Source organism: Oratosquilla oratoria, chromosome 18 (assembly GCF_046742065.1).
Source record: "Oratosquilla oratoria isolate Oo_2021 chromosome 18, ASM4674206v1, whole genome shotgun sequence".
NCBI lineage: Eukaryota > Metazoa > Arthropoda > Malacostraca > Stomatopoda > Squillidae > Oratosquilla > Oratosquilla oratoria.
This window is the reverse complement of record NC_134794.1, coordinates 40,098,727-40,114,809: the sequence shown is the minus strand read 5'-3', so window position 1 is coordinate 40,114,809 and position 16,083 is coordinate 40,098,727. Positions and strand designations below refer to the sequence as shown.

At 41.7% G+C, this 16,083-nt stretch overlaps 1 protein-coding gene across 4 annotated transcripts in view; it reads left to right on the top strand.

Moving 5' to 3' along the window:
* Positions 1-16,083, top strand: part of LOC143034919 (ionotropic receptor 21a-like) — a 185,098-nt gene that overhangs the window by 150,165 nt on the left and 18,850 nt on the right. For all 4 annotated transcript variants that reach the window (XM_076201265.1, XM_076201267.1, XM_076201266.1 and 1 more), the window contains 2 exons: positions 7,800-8,050; positions 10,012-10,213. In XM_076201265.1, the coding sequence (XP_076057380.1) occupies positions 7,800-8,050; positions 10,012-10,213 (453 nt within the window). The remainder of the gene's footprint in view (positions 1-7,799; positions 8,051-10,011; positions 10,214-16,083) is intronic.

Here is a 16,083-nt window from a genome sequence, read left to right as displayed (position 1 = left end):
AGAAATATGTTAGAGGGAAGCGTTAGGTAGACGGGTGTTAGGGAGAGAGTTTTTAGAAACAGGTGTTAGACAGGCGTTAGGTAAAGATGTGCTAGAAACAGGTGTGAGGGAGAGGTGTCATAAACAGGTGTTAGAGAAAGAGGTGTTAGAAACAGATGCTAGAGACAGGCGTTAGGGAGAAAGGTGTTAGAAGTAGGTGCTAGAAACAAGTGTTAGGGAGAGAGGTGTTAGAAACAGGCGTTAGGGAAAGAGGTGTTAGGCGTTTGGGAGACAGGTGTTAGTAGCAGTGATAGAAATAAGTGTTATGAAGATAGGTGTTAGGGAGAAAGGTGTTAGAAGGAGGTGCTAGAAACAAGTGTTAGGGAGAGAAAATGACTTGTTCAAAGGTCGAGTCTGAGAGGGATTAGACATTAACCCCGTTTGCTACAGAGAGACGGTTAAGAAAGTTTCTGAGGAGCTTAAACCACAAAATGGAAATGGAAATGGAAATGGACTGGCGCCAGCAACCAGAACAGAAACAAAAAATTGTGAATTTAGAGAGGAGAGAGGGATTTTAGAAAATTGTCTGAAGTAGAGTTAGGGACAGAGAGATAGAGAGAGAGATAGGAAATGGGAGAGAGGGAAAGAGAGAGAAGGAAAAATAGAGAGAGGGGAAGAGAGAGAGAGAGAGGGGGGTAGAGATAGGAAAGGGAAGAGAGGAAGAAAAAGGGAGGGAGAGAAAGAGAGAGAAGAAAAAATAGATATGGGGAAAGAGAAAGAAAAAGAGGAAAGGGGAGGGAGAAGGGGAGAGAAGGAAAAATAGAGAGAGGAAATGAGAAAGAAAGAAAAAGAGGAAAGGGGAGAAGGAGGGAGAGAGGAAGAAAGAGAGAGAGGAGAACAGGCACTGAAATATAGAAAAGGAAGAGAAGTAGATAAGGAGGGTAGATGAGGGCCTCGTCTACCGCCGCCCTATCTTCTGTCATGAGGGGGGGGGCCCACTGGGACGTAACGATCAGCCAATGGCCGGAAGGACCATTCGACCTTTCTCATGCTTGTTACAGCTCATTCGCAAAGATTGTTTTTCCTCCTCTCTCTCTCTCTCTCTCTATCTATCTATCTATCCCTCACTCCCTCTCTCTGTCTCTCTCCCTCTCTCTGTCTCTCTCCCCCCCTCTCTCTCTCTCTCTCTCTCTCTCTCTCTCTCTCTCTCTCTCTCTCTCTCTCTCTCTCTCTCTCTCTCTCCCTCCCTCTCCCTCTCTCTCTCCCCCTCTCCCTCTCCTTCCTATCTTCCCCCGAGCCTTTCTAACAAGATTTTATGGGATTCCTCTTCCTCGTCCTCCCCCTCCCCCCTCTTCCTCCTCCTCCCCCTCTTTCTTCCTAATCCTCATTTACTTACAGTTCTGCGTGTATTCATCAAAGCATCATTACGGTAATGAAAATGTTTTCAGACACATACACATACACACACACACACACGTATATATATATATATATATATATATATATATATATATATATATAGTTATACATATATATATATATATATATATATATATATAATTTCTTATACATATATGTATACGGTATATATATATATGTATATATACATATGTATGTATATATACATATATATATACATATATATATACATATATATATATATATATATATATATATATATACATATATATATCAAATCAGCCATCCTGAGTCCACTGCTGAACAAAGGTTTCTTTCATAGCATTCCATGATTTACACGACCGCGCCAACCTTTGCCACGTCACTCCTGCAAACTTCTCAATCTCATCTCTTCACCTGTCTGATCTCCCTCTTCCACGCTTCCTATCTCGCGGAGTCCACTCAGTAACACACTTGCTCCATCGCTCATCAGTCGTTCGTACTAATTTACCTGCCCAATTCCACTTCCTCTTTTTTACCACCTCCACAATATCTTTCACTCTAGCCTGCTCTCTCACCCAGCTTGCTTTCTTTCGGTCTCTCAACGTCATTCCCATCATTGATCTCTCCATCCTACTCTGTGGAGTCCTTAGTTTTGCTTCCATCGCCTTCGTTAGTTTCCAAGTCTCACACCCGTAGATTATTGCTGGCAGAATGCATTGATTGTAAACTTTACGTTTCAAACATAAAGGTAGAGGGCCTCTCAGTATTTTATTATATTTACCAAACACTTTCCAGCCAATTGTAATGCGTCTTTTTATTTCGTTATCATGATCTTTCGTCACTTTCACCATCTGCCCTAAATAATTATACTCCTCAACTTCTTCAAGACTCTCACCATCAATTACAATCTCTTTACTTTGAACTTTCGTGTTAAACATTACTTTGGTTTTACTCTTATTCATTTTTAAACCTACTTTGAGACTTTCCTTGTTTAGATCACTCAGCATATCTTGCAAGTCTTCTGCTCTTTCTGAAATAAGAATAATGTCATCCGCAAATCTTAGGTGGTTCAAATATTCGCCATTAAAATCAACCTTTCTTTTCCCAACTTAATCTTCTGAAAATATCTTCCAAGCAAAGCTGTCAATGGTTTGGGTGAAATTGTATCGCCTTGCGGTACTCCTTTCTCGATCTTGATCTTTACTGTATCTTTATGTAGTCGAATTATAGCGGTACCTTTCGCTTAAATCTTTTCTAAAACTCTTACGATCTGTTCGTTTGTACCCTGCTTGCGTAGCGAGTTTAGTATTGCTATTTGTTCTACCGAGTCAAAGGCCTTCTCGTAATCTACAAAAGCTAAACACAGGGGTATATTGTATTCTGTCGTTTTCTCGATTAGTTGGTTTATCGCCTGCAAATGGTCTAGAGTCGAATATCCGCTCCTAAAGCCTACCTGTTCTCTTGGTTGGTTTCCATCTAAAACTTGACTTAGTCTATTTGTAAGGATCTTGGAGAATACTTTATATACGTTTGATAGCAAGCTAATTGGTCGATAGTTACTAAGGTCCTTCTGGTCTCCTTCTTTATGAAACAAAATTACCATAGCATTGCACCACGCATCAGGAACGCTTTCTTGACGTAAGTACTGGGTATACAACTGAGCTAATCTAATATGAACTTATTTTCCTGCGTCTTTCAACAGATCTATCGATATACCATCTTCTCCAGGTGCTTTTCCTCGTTCCATAGTTTTTAGAGCAAATTCTACTTCTTCCTTTGTAATCTCTGGTACACTACTAACGTCTACAGATGAATATACTGACTCAGCTACGGTGTTTGACGAGTAAAGCTCTTAGTAAAATTCTTCTACTATTTTTACCATTCTATTCCTGCATTTAATGATTTCTCCATTTCTATCTTTCAAACATATCATTTGCTGTTTTCCTAAAGCATGTCTGTGCTCGGTCACTTTAATACTTTCACCCTTCCGAATAGTCTTCTCTATTTTATCCATGTTTCTCTTTCTTTTCTCTAATCTCTGCCTTTTATTGATAAGCTTGTTTAGTTCTACTCTTTCTATTTCGTGTCTCCTGCTTTTAGTCTGTTTGGTCCTTCTTCTTTTAATTAGGTCATTTGTAGCTTTGGAGTATTTGTTTTCTCTAGTGTTTTTTGTACTTCCTACTTTGCCGATTCCCTAATGATATTCACTAAACTCAAATTGATATCTTCCACGGTGTCCTCGTTTGTTCTTAGAGCTTCAAATCTATTTTTAATTTCTAACTGAAATTTCTGCTTATTATCCTTCACCTTTGCAAGGCTGATTTTCTTTCTGAAATTTAGTTTATTTCTCTTGGCCCTGAAAATGAATTTAGCTGTGCAACCTGCCATTCCATGGTCACTACCTATGTTTACTTTATTTATTACCGTAACATCTGCTTATTATCCTTCACCTTTGCAAGGCTTGATTTTCTTTCTGAAATTTAGTTTATTTCTCTTGGCCCTGAAAATGAATTTAGCTGTGCAACCTACCATTCCATGGTCACTACCTATGTTTACTTTATTTATCACCGTAACATCAAGTGAAACATCGTAGGACTGAGTGAAGTCCGAAGAACGGAAGAAAAGCTGATACAAATACAAGATGGTCACCACCTGTTCTACTATAGAGGTAAGGACAAAGAAAGATCCAGTGGTTGCTGGTAACGTAGTCAAATTCAGTAGTCTGTCTGACAGGGTAGCTTGGATTGTGATTAGGCTGTATAAAAGGTACACTCTAAAAATAGTTCAAGTTTATGCACCAACTTCACAGTTCAGACGATGAAATTGAAACGTTCTATGATGATTTAAGTTAAGTAATGGATCAAGAAAAAAGTAAGTACACGTTGGTAATAGGAGACTTTAATGCTAAACTAGGGAAGAAGATGGGAGATGAGACGTGCATTGGGAAGTTTGGAGTAGGTGAAAGAAATGACAGAGGCGAGATGTTGGTCAATTTTGCAGAGAACTACAACATGAGGATAATGAACACTTTCTTCCAAAAGCGTGTAGGTCGTAAATGGACGTGAAGTCCAAATGGAACAACAAAGAATGAAATAGACTTCATATTAGATGAAAGCATGTATATATATAATATATATATATTATATATATATACCTATATATATCATATAAATATATATATATTATATATATACCTATATATATTATATAAATATATATTATATATATATGTTATACACACACACACACACACACACACACATATATATATTTATATATATACATATGTATATACATACATATATACATATATATATATATATATAAAACGTGAAAAACACAGTTGGGCCAAAAAGAACGGAGACAGAGAATGTATATATTTCGATTGCTAACTGTAATCCTCTACCAAAGAGGATTGCAGTTTGCATTCGAAATATATAGATTCCCTGTCTCCAGACTTTTTGGCTCTAACTGTGGTTTTCACGTGGTCGACAAATGTGGTATTAAATTTTTCATCAGTGATGTGTATATATATATATATACATATATATATATATATATATATATATATACACACACACACACACACACACACACACACACACATATATATATATATATATATATATATATATATATATACATATATATATATATATATAAATGAAAATCCATGTGAACAAGTTGCATAAACACGGCAAAGGAAACATGGACAGGAAGTGAAGCGTTTATTCCTGACGTTTCGTCTATTGACTTTCCTTTGAGAAAATCAAAAGACGAAACGTCAGGTATAAACTCTTTACTTCCAGTCCATGTTCCTTTGCCGTATATATATATATATATATATATATATATATATATATATATATAATGTGTGTGTGTGTGTGTGTATGTGTATATATATACAGTATATATGCATATGTATATATACTGTATATATATATATATATATATATATATATATATGCAGTATATATAATATGTAGGTGTGTGCGTGCGCGTGTGTGTGTACGCGTATATATATAATATATTATATATATATATATATGTATACATATATATAAAATGTGTGTATATATTTATGCATATGTGTGTGTACATATATGTGTATATGTATTTTATATATATGTAATATATATATATGTGTGTGTGTGTGTGTGTGTGTGTGTGTGTTTATGATAATTATATGGGTATGTTATATATATATATATATATATATACATATATACATATATATACTGTATATATATATATATATATATATATATATATATATATATACATATATATGGGTATGTTATATATACGGTATATACAGCATTATACACACACACACATATATATATATATATCCGTGCTTTTTTAAGTACCGTTTTGAAATAGAAATGAAAGAAGCACAGTTTTCGTAACAATTTTATTTTTACATGAAACCCTGTACTGTAATATACTTTTGAACATAATTACGGAATCATCTGACCGTGTTAAAATTTGTATTTGAAATGCCTCCGATTGAGAATGCCGCTGATTGTGAAATATGCGCTGTGTGATGACGAATACCGCCATTCTATGGATTCCTGCTTTGATTCTGGTGTAAAGTAAGCCACCCATGTGTTGTCGTCTTTGACAATGTGGAGAGTCCTCCACAGTTGAATAATATCGGCTGACGGCAGGTAGAACGTCTTAATATGTATTTAATATTCTTCGGTTTGTTATTTCATAATATATTTCTATTTTAGTTTTATTTTCTTATTCTTACTTCATTGTTTTTATGTATTACTGTTATTTCTTTTGTTATAATTGTTTTATTTATTTATTCAATTAATTATTTCGTTTATTATTATTGTTTCTGTGGATGTGCTGTGTCTTGCTACATTGCTTCTGAACCAGGGCAGTGGGCGAGATGCAGGGATGACCCGTCATCCAGGAGGAGCAAGGTAAGAGGGAGGGAAGGGGAGTGGAGTATATGGGGATGGAATGGGTGGGAGTGGATTTTATGCCTTCGACTTTGGCTACCTCCCTTGTAAGGGGGGAAAAAGCCCTTGGTATAAATTTGTATGTATTATTATTATTATAATTTCTATTTATTTGTTCATTTATTTATGTATTTTCTTATTATTCGCCAGCCATAAAGTAATATTAGGTGACCTTGGTCCGTACAGGTTCCTACTAGGTACCGGCTGCGTAGAACTAATGCAATATTGTAGGTCCAGGAAAATGGTAAATAAATTTTTCTAAGGGATCAAATAATAATAATAAAAAAAAAAAAAAAAAAGAGAGAGAGAGAATTCCCAGAAACAACATTAATATGATTCCGACAAATTGAAAGTTGCGTAGGTTCTGCTCCAAGCGACGATCTCACCCCGTTTTCTGTGAGACCTTGTGGGTGACAGGGAAATTCCTCGACGTGAAGGATATTATTTTATTTATTTATTTATTTATTTTTATTCGTTTATTTTTGCCCACGCAGTCCTATATCGACCAAGACACTTCTCATCCTCGTTATTTTTTCTATTTATTTTTTCTCACAACACAGTTACGGTCATTAAAACTTCCTTATTAACCCGCAACCCCACTGTGGCCATCAACGGTCCTCAGACCCACAAGATCTCTAGGAAGAAACTTTAGTCTGTGGTCTCATAGTATGTGTGGGGGAGAGGAGGGGAAGATCAATCGCCGGTTGTCAGCTATTGAGAGAAAAAATCCATTTTGAAATAAGGTCTTGGGCATAGCGCGAGACCGTAAGCCAGCCCATCGGGGTTGCACCTCCAGGCGGTGGGGAGCGGCTTCTCGCCGACGTCATTCAGCTGATAATGATCATCCGAACGCAGTTGTATGTTGACTGAAAGAATAAATGAATCAGATAATTAGATAAAAGAGAAAAATCAAATTATATGAAAACAATAATTTGAGGAAATTATCGAAGACAATGTTAATGTTTTTGTCACTGATGGGGGTGGGGGATGATGTGGCAGTCTTATCCCCCCGGGGCTGATGTTGTCCCCTCCATGGGGGAGGGGGGGACGTGGGGAGCGGGTTGAGCAAAGTCCAATTTGCTCTTGAAAACCAACCAATATTCAGCTTCGTTGACACACACACACACACGTTCACATTCACTCTCACACACGTTCACGGCCGTTCTCACTGTAACTTCTCTTCTCACACTCGTTCAGTCACTCTTTCTCTCTCTCTCTCCCTCACTCTCTCTCTCTCCCTCTCACTTTCTCGCTCTCTTTCTCCCTCTCTTTTCCCCTTCTCTCTTTCTCTCCTTTTCTTTCTCCCCATCTCTCTCGCCCTCTCTCTTTCTCCTATCTCTTTCTCCCCTCTCTCTCTCTCGCCCTCTCTCCTCCCCCCTCTCTCTTTCTCCCCCTCTCTCTCTTTCTCCCCTTGTATCTCTCTCTCTTTCTCTTTTTCTTTTCCAGGACCGCCTGCAACCGGAGCCATTCATGCGGACGTTCCACGCCACGTGGGCCAACCTGGCGTGCGCCATGGTCAGCCAGAGCGTCCCTCGGCTCCCGAAGAGTTTGTGGCAGCGGGTCTTCGTCGGGGCTTGGCTCCTGTACGGCTTCATCCTGGTCATCGCCTACACGGCCAACCTCATCGCCTTCCTCACCATCCCCGTCTTCCCGCAGCGCATCGAGACGGTGGAGCAGCTGGCCAAGAGCGATAAGAGGTGGGGGGAAGAAGGAGTCTAGGACGTTTGGACCATGGGCCAGGCAGGGAGGACGTTTGGGACACGGGTAGTAGGATATTTGGTCCACGGGACACAATATGAAAGTAACGAATTTTTTTTTTTTTTTTTTTTTTTTTTTTTTTTTTTTGTAATGAACCAAACTCAAACCTAGCATGACCGAACCTAACATGATATATATATACCTATATATATATGTATATATATATATACAAAAGATAATCTAAAAATACAAAATCTTATTCTGTGGCCCAAACGTTTTAGGTTGCTGGCCCATGGCCCAAAGGTCCGGAGACTGGGTGTTTGGGGTAAAAGTTCGGGTACAGGTAACTTCGAGGGTTCTTCAGGAGTCATGAAGTCCCGCAGAAGCTCCCAAAAGAGTCGACCGAGGACCCTGAATAGCTCATGGATGTCAAACGACTTGATTTACTTTTGAATTTATTTCCCGGAGGTCCAGGTGGTCAAGAACGATACGAGGAGAGAAAATAAGGAGATTGCAAGAGACCATAAGGCCTACATTAGAGGTGAGGGGGAGGGACCAACGATGCGGGCCTGTAATTGGTCCTTTGGAACGGACGTGGGAGAGGCTCTTCCACCTTCCGCTCGTCCCTAAATCACATATACACCCTCGCCACCAACTGAAGGTGCAGTCCTGACGGGTTGGCATTCGGTCAAGGGACCGGTCCACATATCTCATTACCACCCTCCACTAATTTTCCACCTCATATAAGGGTAGGTGACATTTGGCTCTTTCTCCCCCTCTCTTTCTCCCCTTCTCTCTTTCTCACCTTTCCCTCTCTTTCTCTTTCATGATCCGTACTTAACTCGAAAGCAATTAAAATGGCGGTAATGCCCCTCATTGTCTGGACTCCTGTATAACCAAGACAGACGAGACAATTTTCCCCGACACCAAGGCAATTTTTGCTCTTAGCCAGCAAGCCTGTGCGGCAGGCACACCCAAAACTGGCTGACGAGGTTAGGTTAGGTTAACTAAACCTATCTGAAATCAAGAAACGATAAAAAGAAGAAATTAATACCAGAGAAAAGTAAAATGAACCCACCCCCCATAGCAATAGCCTTACGTTTTTTTATAACATTGACACTAATCCAACATTTCTTCTCTGAGGTGTTGTCTATGAAGCAGGTGATGACGTCATACAGAGGGCGTCCTTAGGGACCTGCTTACGACCACCTGCAAAAAATAAATAGATAAATAAAATAAATGAAGTGAATTTGGTACAGTAACGGAAATTTATGACTCGAAGAGTCTCGGAGGAATTCTTCGGTACAGCATGGTGGACCCCGTTCTCTTCTTCTTCCTCTCCCTCCTCCTCCTCCTTCTCTTCTTTCTCTCCCTCCTCTTCCTCCTCATTTTCCTTCTTCCTCTCTTTCCTCCTCTTCTTCCTCTCCCTCCTCCTCCTCATTTTCCTTCTCCCCCTTCACCTGCTCTTTCTCTCCCACTTCCTCCACTTCTTTCCCTCCCTCCTCATGGTTCTTCTCTTCCTCCTCCTCCCTTCACCTCCTCATATTCCACTTCCTCTTCCTTATTCCCCCTTCACCTCCTCCTCTTCCTCTCCTTCCTCCTCTTCTTCCTTTCCCTCCTCATTTTCCTTCTTCTCCCCCTTCACCTCTTCCTTCTCCTTTTCCTCTCCCTCCTTCTCTTCCTCTCCCTCCTCCTCATGTTTCTTCATCTCATCTTCCTCTCCCTCGTCCTTCTCTTTCTTAACTTCCTCCTCTTCATTTTCCTTCTCCTCCTCCTACCCTTATACTTCTTCCTCTCCCTCCTCCTCCTCCTCGTCCTTCTCCTCCACTTCTTCCTCCTCCTCCTTGCGCCAATTTTCGAGTTCATAGGACTTCGAAAATTGTCCTCGAGGACAAAGAGTGTGAGATGGTTGAGGAGGACCTCAGGGTTGACCCAAAGGGTGTTTTCTCTGCCTCTGCAGGGTGAGCATGTGTGACTACGGCGAGTTTGTCCCTGGGGCGCTCAGGTCCTCCAAGGATCCTTACTACCGGGCCATCGGCAACCGTCTGGATCTCTTCAGGTACCCAGACTACGACACACCCACCTACCTTCTTCGGAAGGGGACTCACGCTTTCATCGAGAGCTACTTGTTCAACATGATCCTCATCTTTGCTGATTATGAGGTATGTGGGGGTTTTGTGTTCGCATACAAGCACACACACACACACACACACATACTACGGAGGTCCGGGTTCGAATCCCGCCCAGGGCTGAAATAATTTCAGTATCGCTGCGCTGCGGTTTGTTACAACAACTCTCGTGGGCGGGGAGTTTGTGTGTGTGTGTGTGTGTGCGTGTAAGGTCACAGCATTACCCATAGATCGGTCATATATGAACTCTGAGCTCTCTTCCGGGAGGGTATTAGCTGTCGATCACGAGTCCAACACGTGATACAAGACCATGGTGAATCACACACACAGAGGACTTTCTGTTTTTACGTATATACTCTTAACCAGCTATGTGATCCTCGTCTTTGCTGATTATGAAGTATGCAGTGGTTTGCGTTTGCGCACGCATACACACCTTACTTTCTGATTTTTGCAAGAATAGAATAAAAAGTAGAAATAGATAAATCAACAAAGAAAATGAGACGAATGAATAGTTACAAATAAACAAGTAAACGCGTAAGATGAGATGACTGAATGATTAAAAGTAGATAAATAAAACTCGAAATCATATTATTTATCAGTGACACCTCCCGTCAACTGTGAACTCCGGAACCGTTCCTCGAGTACCGTTCCTCGAGTACCGTTCCTCGAGTACCGTCCTAACCGGTCTCGTTGTCTCGCTACCAACCTCATTATCCCTCCGCTTCTAGTGATGTCGCTCAACGCGCGTCTACTCCATTTGAACGGACTCCGGGGGGTTGGGTATTGGTTTTAGTCGAGTTTTGTGTTCAAGCAATAGTATAATGAAAATGATTGATTGGAATGAAAATTTCAGGAAATGTGGACAGCGGTTCTTGTATAATTTTTTCTCTCTTAAAAGAAAACGTCCTACAAGGGTTAGACCTATGTTCATGGGGTCCCGTCTCTGTTACTCCATAAAAATTTTCATTAAATACGTTTATGGTGTTGGCCTGTGTATGTGTGTGAGAGAGAGAGAAAGAGAAAGTGCTACTTGATACTGAAGGGATTACAGTCATTAACGTGTTGAAGGGCTACCGTTGCTCGCCCTCGACATTATTCCTCCAACTCCTAAGTCGCCCTTAAAGGAGAAAAGGCCACAATACGTCTTTCTTTGATCCCTCTTGTCGCGCGGCTCTAATTGGGGTCTTGTGGGGGGAGGGGAGTGGGGGAAGATAACGCCCCCCCTCCACACCCCCTCGCATAAGACTCAGGCGTGACCTCTTCCTTCTCCCCTCCCCCCTTGCCCTACTCTTCCTCTTCTTCTTCCTCGTCTTTTTTTACTTCGTCTTCTTCACTTTTTCTTCTTCGTCTTTATTTCCTTCTTCTTATTCGTCTTCTCTCTCTTCTCCTTCTTCGTCTTCTTCTTATTCACCCACTTCTTCCTATTCTTCATTTTCTTCTTCTGATTCTTCTTTCCCTTCCTTTCCCTCCTCTTCTTTTTCTTCCTGTGTATCTTCCTATATTTTCCTCTCCTTTTTCTTCTTCCTCCTCATCTTCCTCCACATTTTTTCTTCTTCTTTCATTTCGTCATTAATTATTTTCCCTCTCGTTGTATCCTTTTGTGTCTCTCCCTTCCATCTTCATCTTTTGTCGCATTCCCCCCAATTATTCATCTTCCTCTTCTCCTTTGTTTCTTAATTTTCTTTCCCTCACCTCTTCCTTGAATTTATTCTTTTCTTCCTTGTTCCCCTCCTCCCCACTTCCCTACTATCCTCTTCCCCTTCTTTCTTCTACTATTCCATTGTTTTTCTTCCTATTATTCATCTTTCTTCTATTCCCACTTCATTTTCCCTTTCTTCCTTCCATTCCACATTTTGGATTCCTTGTTTGACCATCTCCGTTCTCCCCCTCTCTCCTTCCCCCCTCTCTCCTTCCCCCCTCTCTCCTTCCCCCCTCTCTCCTTCTCCCCTCTCTCCTTCTCCCCTCTCTCCTTCTCCCCTCTCTCCTTACCCCTGTATCTTTCCCCCTCTCTTCTTCCCCCTTTCCGCCTTCTCCCCCCTCTCACCTTCCCCCGTCGCCTCCCCCTCTCTCCGTTCTCTCCTTTCCCCCTCTCTAATATTCCCCACTCTCCCCTTCCCTCTCTCCTTTCCCCCGCTCTCCTTCTCCCCCTCTCTCCTTCTCCCCCTCTCTCCTTCCCTTCTCTCTCCTTCCTCCCTCTACCCCCACACTCTTCCCCCGTTACCCTTCTCCTCCTCTTACCTCCCCCACTTCTCCCGGTCTCTTTTCCCCCGTCTCTCCTGACCCCGTTGACGCCGTCGTGGGGCTTAGGTGACGACAGCCGAGGGTCGATGTCGCCGGGACACTGACAAGTTCTCTCAGAGTTTTGGTGACCTTGATTCTCGGCTGCTGAGAAACAACAAATCGTAGTCAGGCCCATTTCTTCTTCTGACTGTTTCGTCCTTCCCTTCTTCATCTTTTGGTCAGTTGATGAACTTGGCTTGTCTTGGACTTAGGAATGATTTAGATGCATTCAACCCCTAACTGGCCCCTCGGGGTCCAGACGTCGCTCTGTCAAGAGTCGGGTACCGGGGATCCGGTTGTAAGTCCCCTGTACTTGTGGGTAATGGTGGTGGTGGGGGGGGGGTCTGACGGTGGGAGGGGTTCTACCGCCACTAATCAGTGTTTGCCCACCTTAAGGGAGGCAGCCCCTCCTTAGCAGAAGACTGATCTTCATAGGTACCCTTTCCTGTGCTGAGTCTCTCAGTATAGGAAAGTGTTCTTAGCCCAACACTGTTTAATATAGCCATAAATGGCCTACAAGAGAAAGTACCTGTTGGAGTACAAGGACAGTTATTTGCAGATGACTGCAATATTTTGTACTGCATCTACAGCTATTGAAGCCTCCCAAAAGATTCAGACGGCTATTAATGCTCCAAATAATTGGGGAAGTGCTAGAGGCTTCAAATTCTCTAAGAAAACCAAAGTCATCCGTTTTTGTCGATCAAGACGTAGAGAACAGATTCCTACATTGTTCTTAAATCATTCTATCTTGCCACATGAAGATCATGTAAAAGTATCTTGTTGTTGTTTTTGACAAGAAATTAACTTTTACTCAACACATCAATGAAATAGAAAGTAATGTAAACCTCCAACTAAGCATCCTAAAGGTAATTTCTGGCTTTAATTGGGGAGCCGATAGAACTTCACTTTAAAGAATTTATCAGGCCCACGTGCCTTAGTAAAATAGTTCACGGATACCAGATTTATGGGTCAGCAAGTAAGACGACATTAGCTGAGCTGGACAAGGTTCATAGCGTGGCACTGCGTATAATTATGCACAGGAGCTTTCCACACTTCTCCTGTGGAGAGCTTGTACGTAGGTGCTGGATTTCCCCCACTATTTATTTGCAGGAAAGAGTTAGGTTTGCAAAACTTATCAAAAGTCCTTTCTAACAAGTCCAATCCAAATTACAAATATGTAAAGCAGCCAATTGACAGGACACCGAACAGACCAAAACTGCCCAAGCCAATTGAAGTTCCTTTAGCAGACGCTGCCAATCAGATAGGACTTCTTCCTCTAGCAGTGGCAGAACTTAACATCCCTAAATCCCCCCCCCCCCTTGGAAAACAGAAAATTTAAGAATATGAGAAGAAAAGATATTCGGATGTCCAGCTCAAGACAAATTTTCTTGAATACGCATCCGAGCCCTCAAACGCCATCGGCATATATTACAAAGGCGGAGCATGCCGACAGGAGACCTTTTGGTCCATAACTAGGCCGGATGCGAAAAAAAATTAATAATGATAAATAAGAAATAAATATAGATTATTATAATATAAATAATAACGGATTAACAATAATAACAGATGGAGTAGGCTGCTCTGTGGTGATGCCGGACATCGTAATTACAAAGAAATTACCTGTAGCCTCCTCCATTTTTACAACGAAACTATTGGCAGTCCTAAACGCCTTAAATATATATTTTCGAGCTGTCCCCATGGTACAAGTTATGTTGTATACACCACTGACTCTGCGAGTCTCTTATCATCTTTAGGGAAGTTGTTTCCATCTCATTATCTGGTCCAAGAAATTAAAGATTGGAATTTTCTATTAATCAGCGGAAAAGGAGTAAATTAAAAACAAAAAATTGGGTTCCGTTCCATGTTGGAATCACCGGTAACGAACAGGCTGGTGTACCAACCAAGGCAGCAACTAAGCTTGACCACTGTTCCAGCATGAGAATCCCCATTCCAGATTTTAAGAATGTTGTCAGAACTTATTGCAGAGACCAGTGGCAAGACCACCGGCCTAATTTGAAAACTAATCTTAAATTAAAAAGTATTAGACATTCTGTTCAGTCATGGCTGCAACGAACAGGAAGTCTAGTATTATTTAAGCTAGGTTGCAGATGGGCCGTACTTAGGCAACTCAGATATCTTATGACAAGTGGGGCAGAGAGGCAAGTTCCTCAGTGGTCTACCTGTCATGTTGACCTATCAGTTAAACACATTTTGGTAGAATGTCCCTTCTACGAAAATCAACGTAGGACTAATTTATTGTCAAATAAGTCCTTGGTAGACATTTTAAACAAACATACTGCAGTGGAACAGATTATTACATTCTTAAAAGAAGTAAATCTGTTTTATAGTATTTAATTTTAAATGTACAAATTTTAATCTTTATTCGTAGTCTCGCATTATCTATGGGATAGGAATGCATTTGGGGTTGAACACGATCTGCATACATACATGGGTGTTTGTGCATGTATATATGCATGCATGTGTGTGTGTGTGTGTATGTATATGTATAGGCTAATACAGTGGTGCGTCGATGGAAAGATTTTCTTGAACTTGAAACTGGTGGAAATGCGCTGAAAAATGCTCTGCGCTTGGCTGAAGGCCATAAATCATTTAAGTCAATCTATTCTCCCCCCTCTCTTCTTTCCCACTTTCCCCTTCTCCCCTGGTGGTAGCAGTAGTGTTAGTTCATCTTCTATCGCCTAGTTCCCCTGTTTTCTTAACTGTAGCTTAGTAAAGACAAACAGTATCGTTAAGGCCAGTAGGCCTGCTGATGTTTGTTCTTCCTTTGTGTTCCTTTGTGCTCCCCTCTTACCTTCCCCCTTCTTCTCCCGCTTTCGCTTTCCCCGTCTCTCTTTCTCCCCCTCTCCTTTCCCCTCTCTCTCCTCCCCCTGCCTTTCCTTCCCCCCTCTCTTCTTCACCATTTCGCCCCTTCTCCCCCTCTTACTTTCCCCATTCTTCTCCCTCTCTCTTTTTCCCTCGTCTCTATTTCTCTCCTCCCTCCTTCCCCCCTCTCTCTCCTTCTCCATTCCCCCTTCTCCCTCTCTTACCTTCCCCGTTCCTCTCCCGCTCTCTCTTTCCCCGTCACTCCTTCTTCCCCTCTCTCCTTCCCCCTCTCTTTCCCCCTCTCTCATCTTTCCCCTCCCTCTTTCCTCCCCTCTCTATTTCCTCTCTTGTCTTCTCCCCTAACCTCCTCTCCCTTATTCATTTCCCCCTTCTTCCTAATTCCCCTCCCTCATTCTCTCCCTCATTCCCTTCCCCATTCCCACCCTCATTCCCTCCCACTCCACCTTCTATCTTCCCTCCCATCATACCTCCCTCCTCCCTTCCTCTTCTCTCCTCTCCTTCCTCCTTCCCTCTTCCCTCTCTCCTCCCTCCCTCTTCCTCCTCTCCTCCCTCCCTCTTCCCTCCCTTCCTCTACCCTCTTTTCCTCTTCCCTAGATCTGTTTCCTAGTCCACCCTTTCCTTCTTCTTCTTCTTCTTCTTCTTCACTTTCCTCTTCTCTCTCACCTGTCTCTTCTGCATTTCTTTAATATCCAGCTCTCTCTCTTTCTCTCTCTCTCTCTCTCTCTCCCTCTCCCTCTCCCCCTTATCACCTTCTATCACAACCTTCTCTTTTTCTCTCT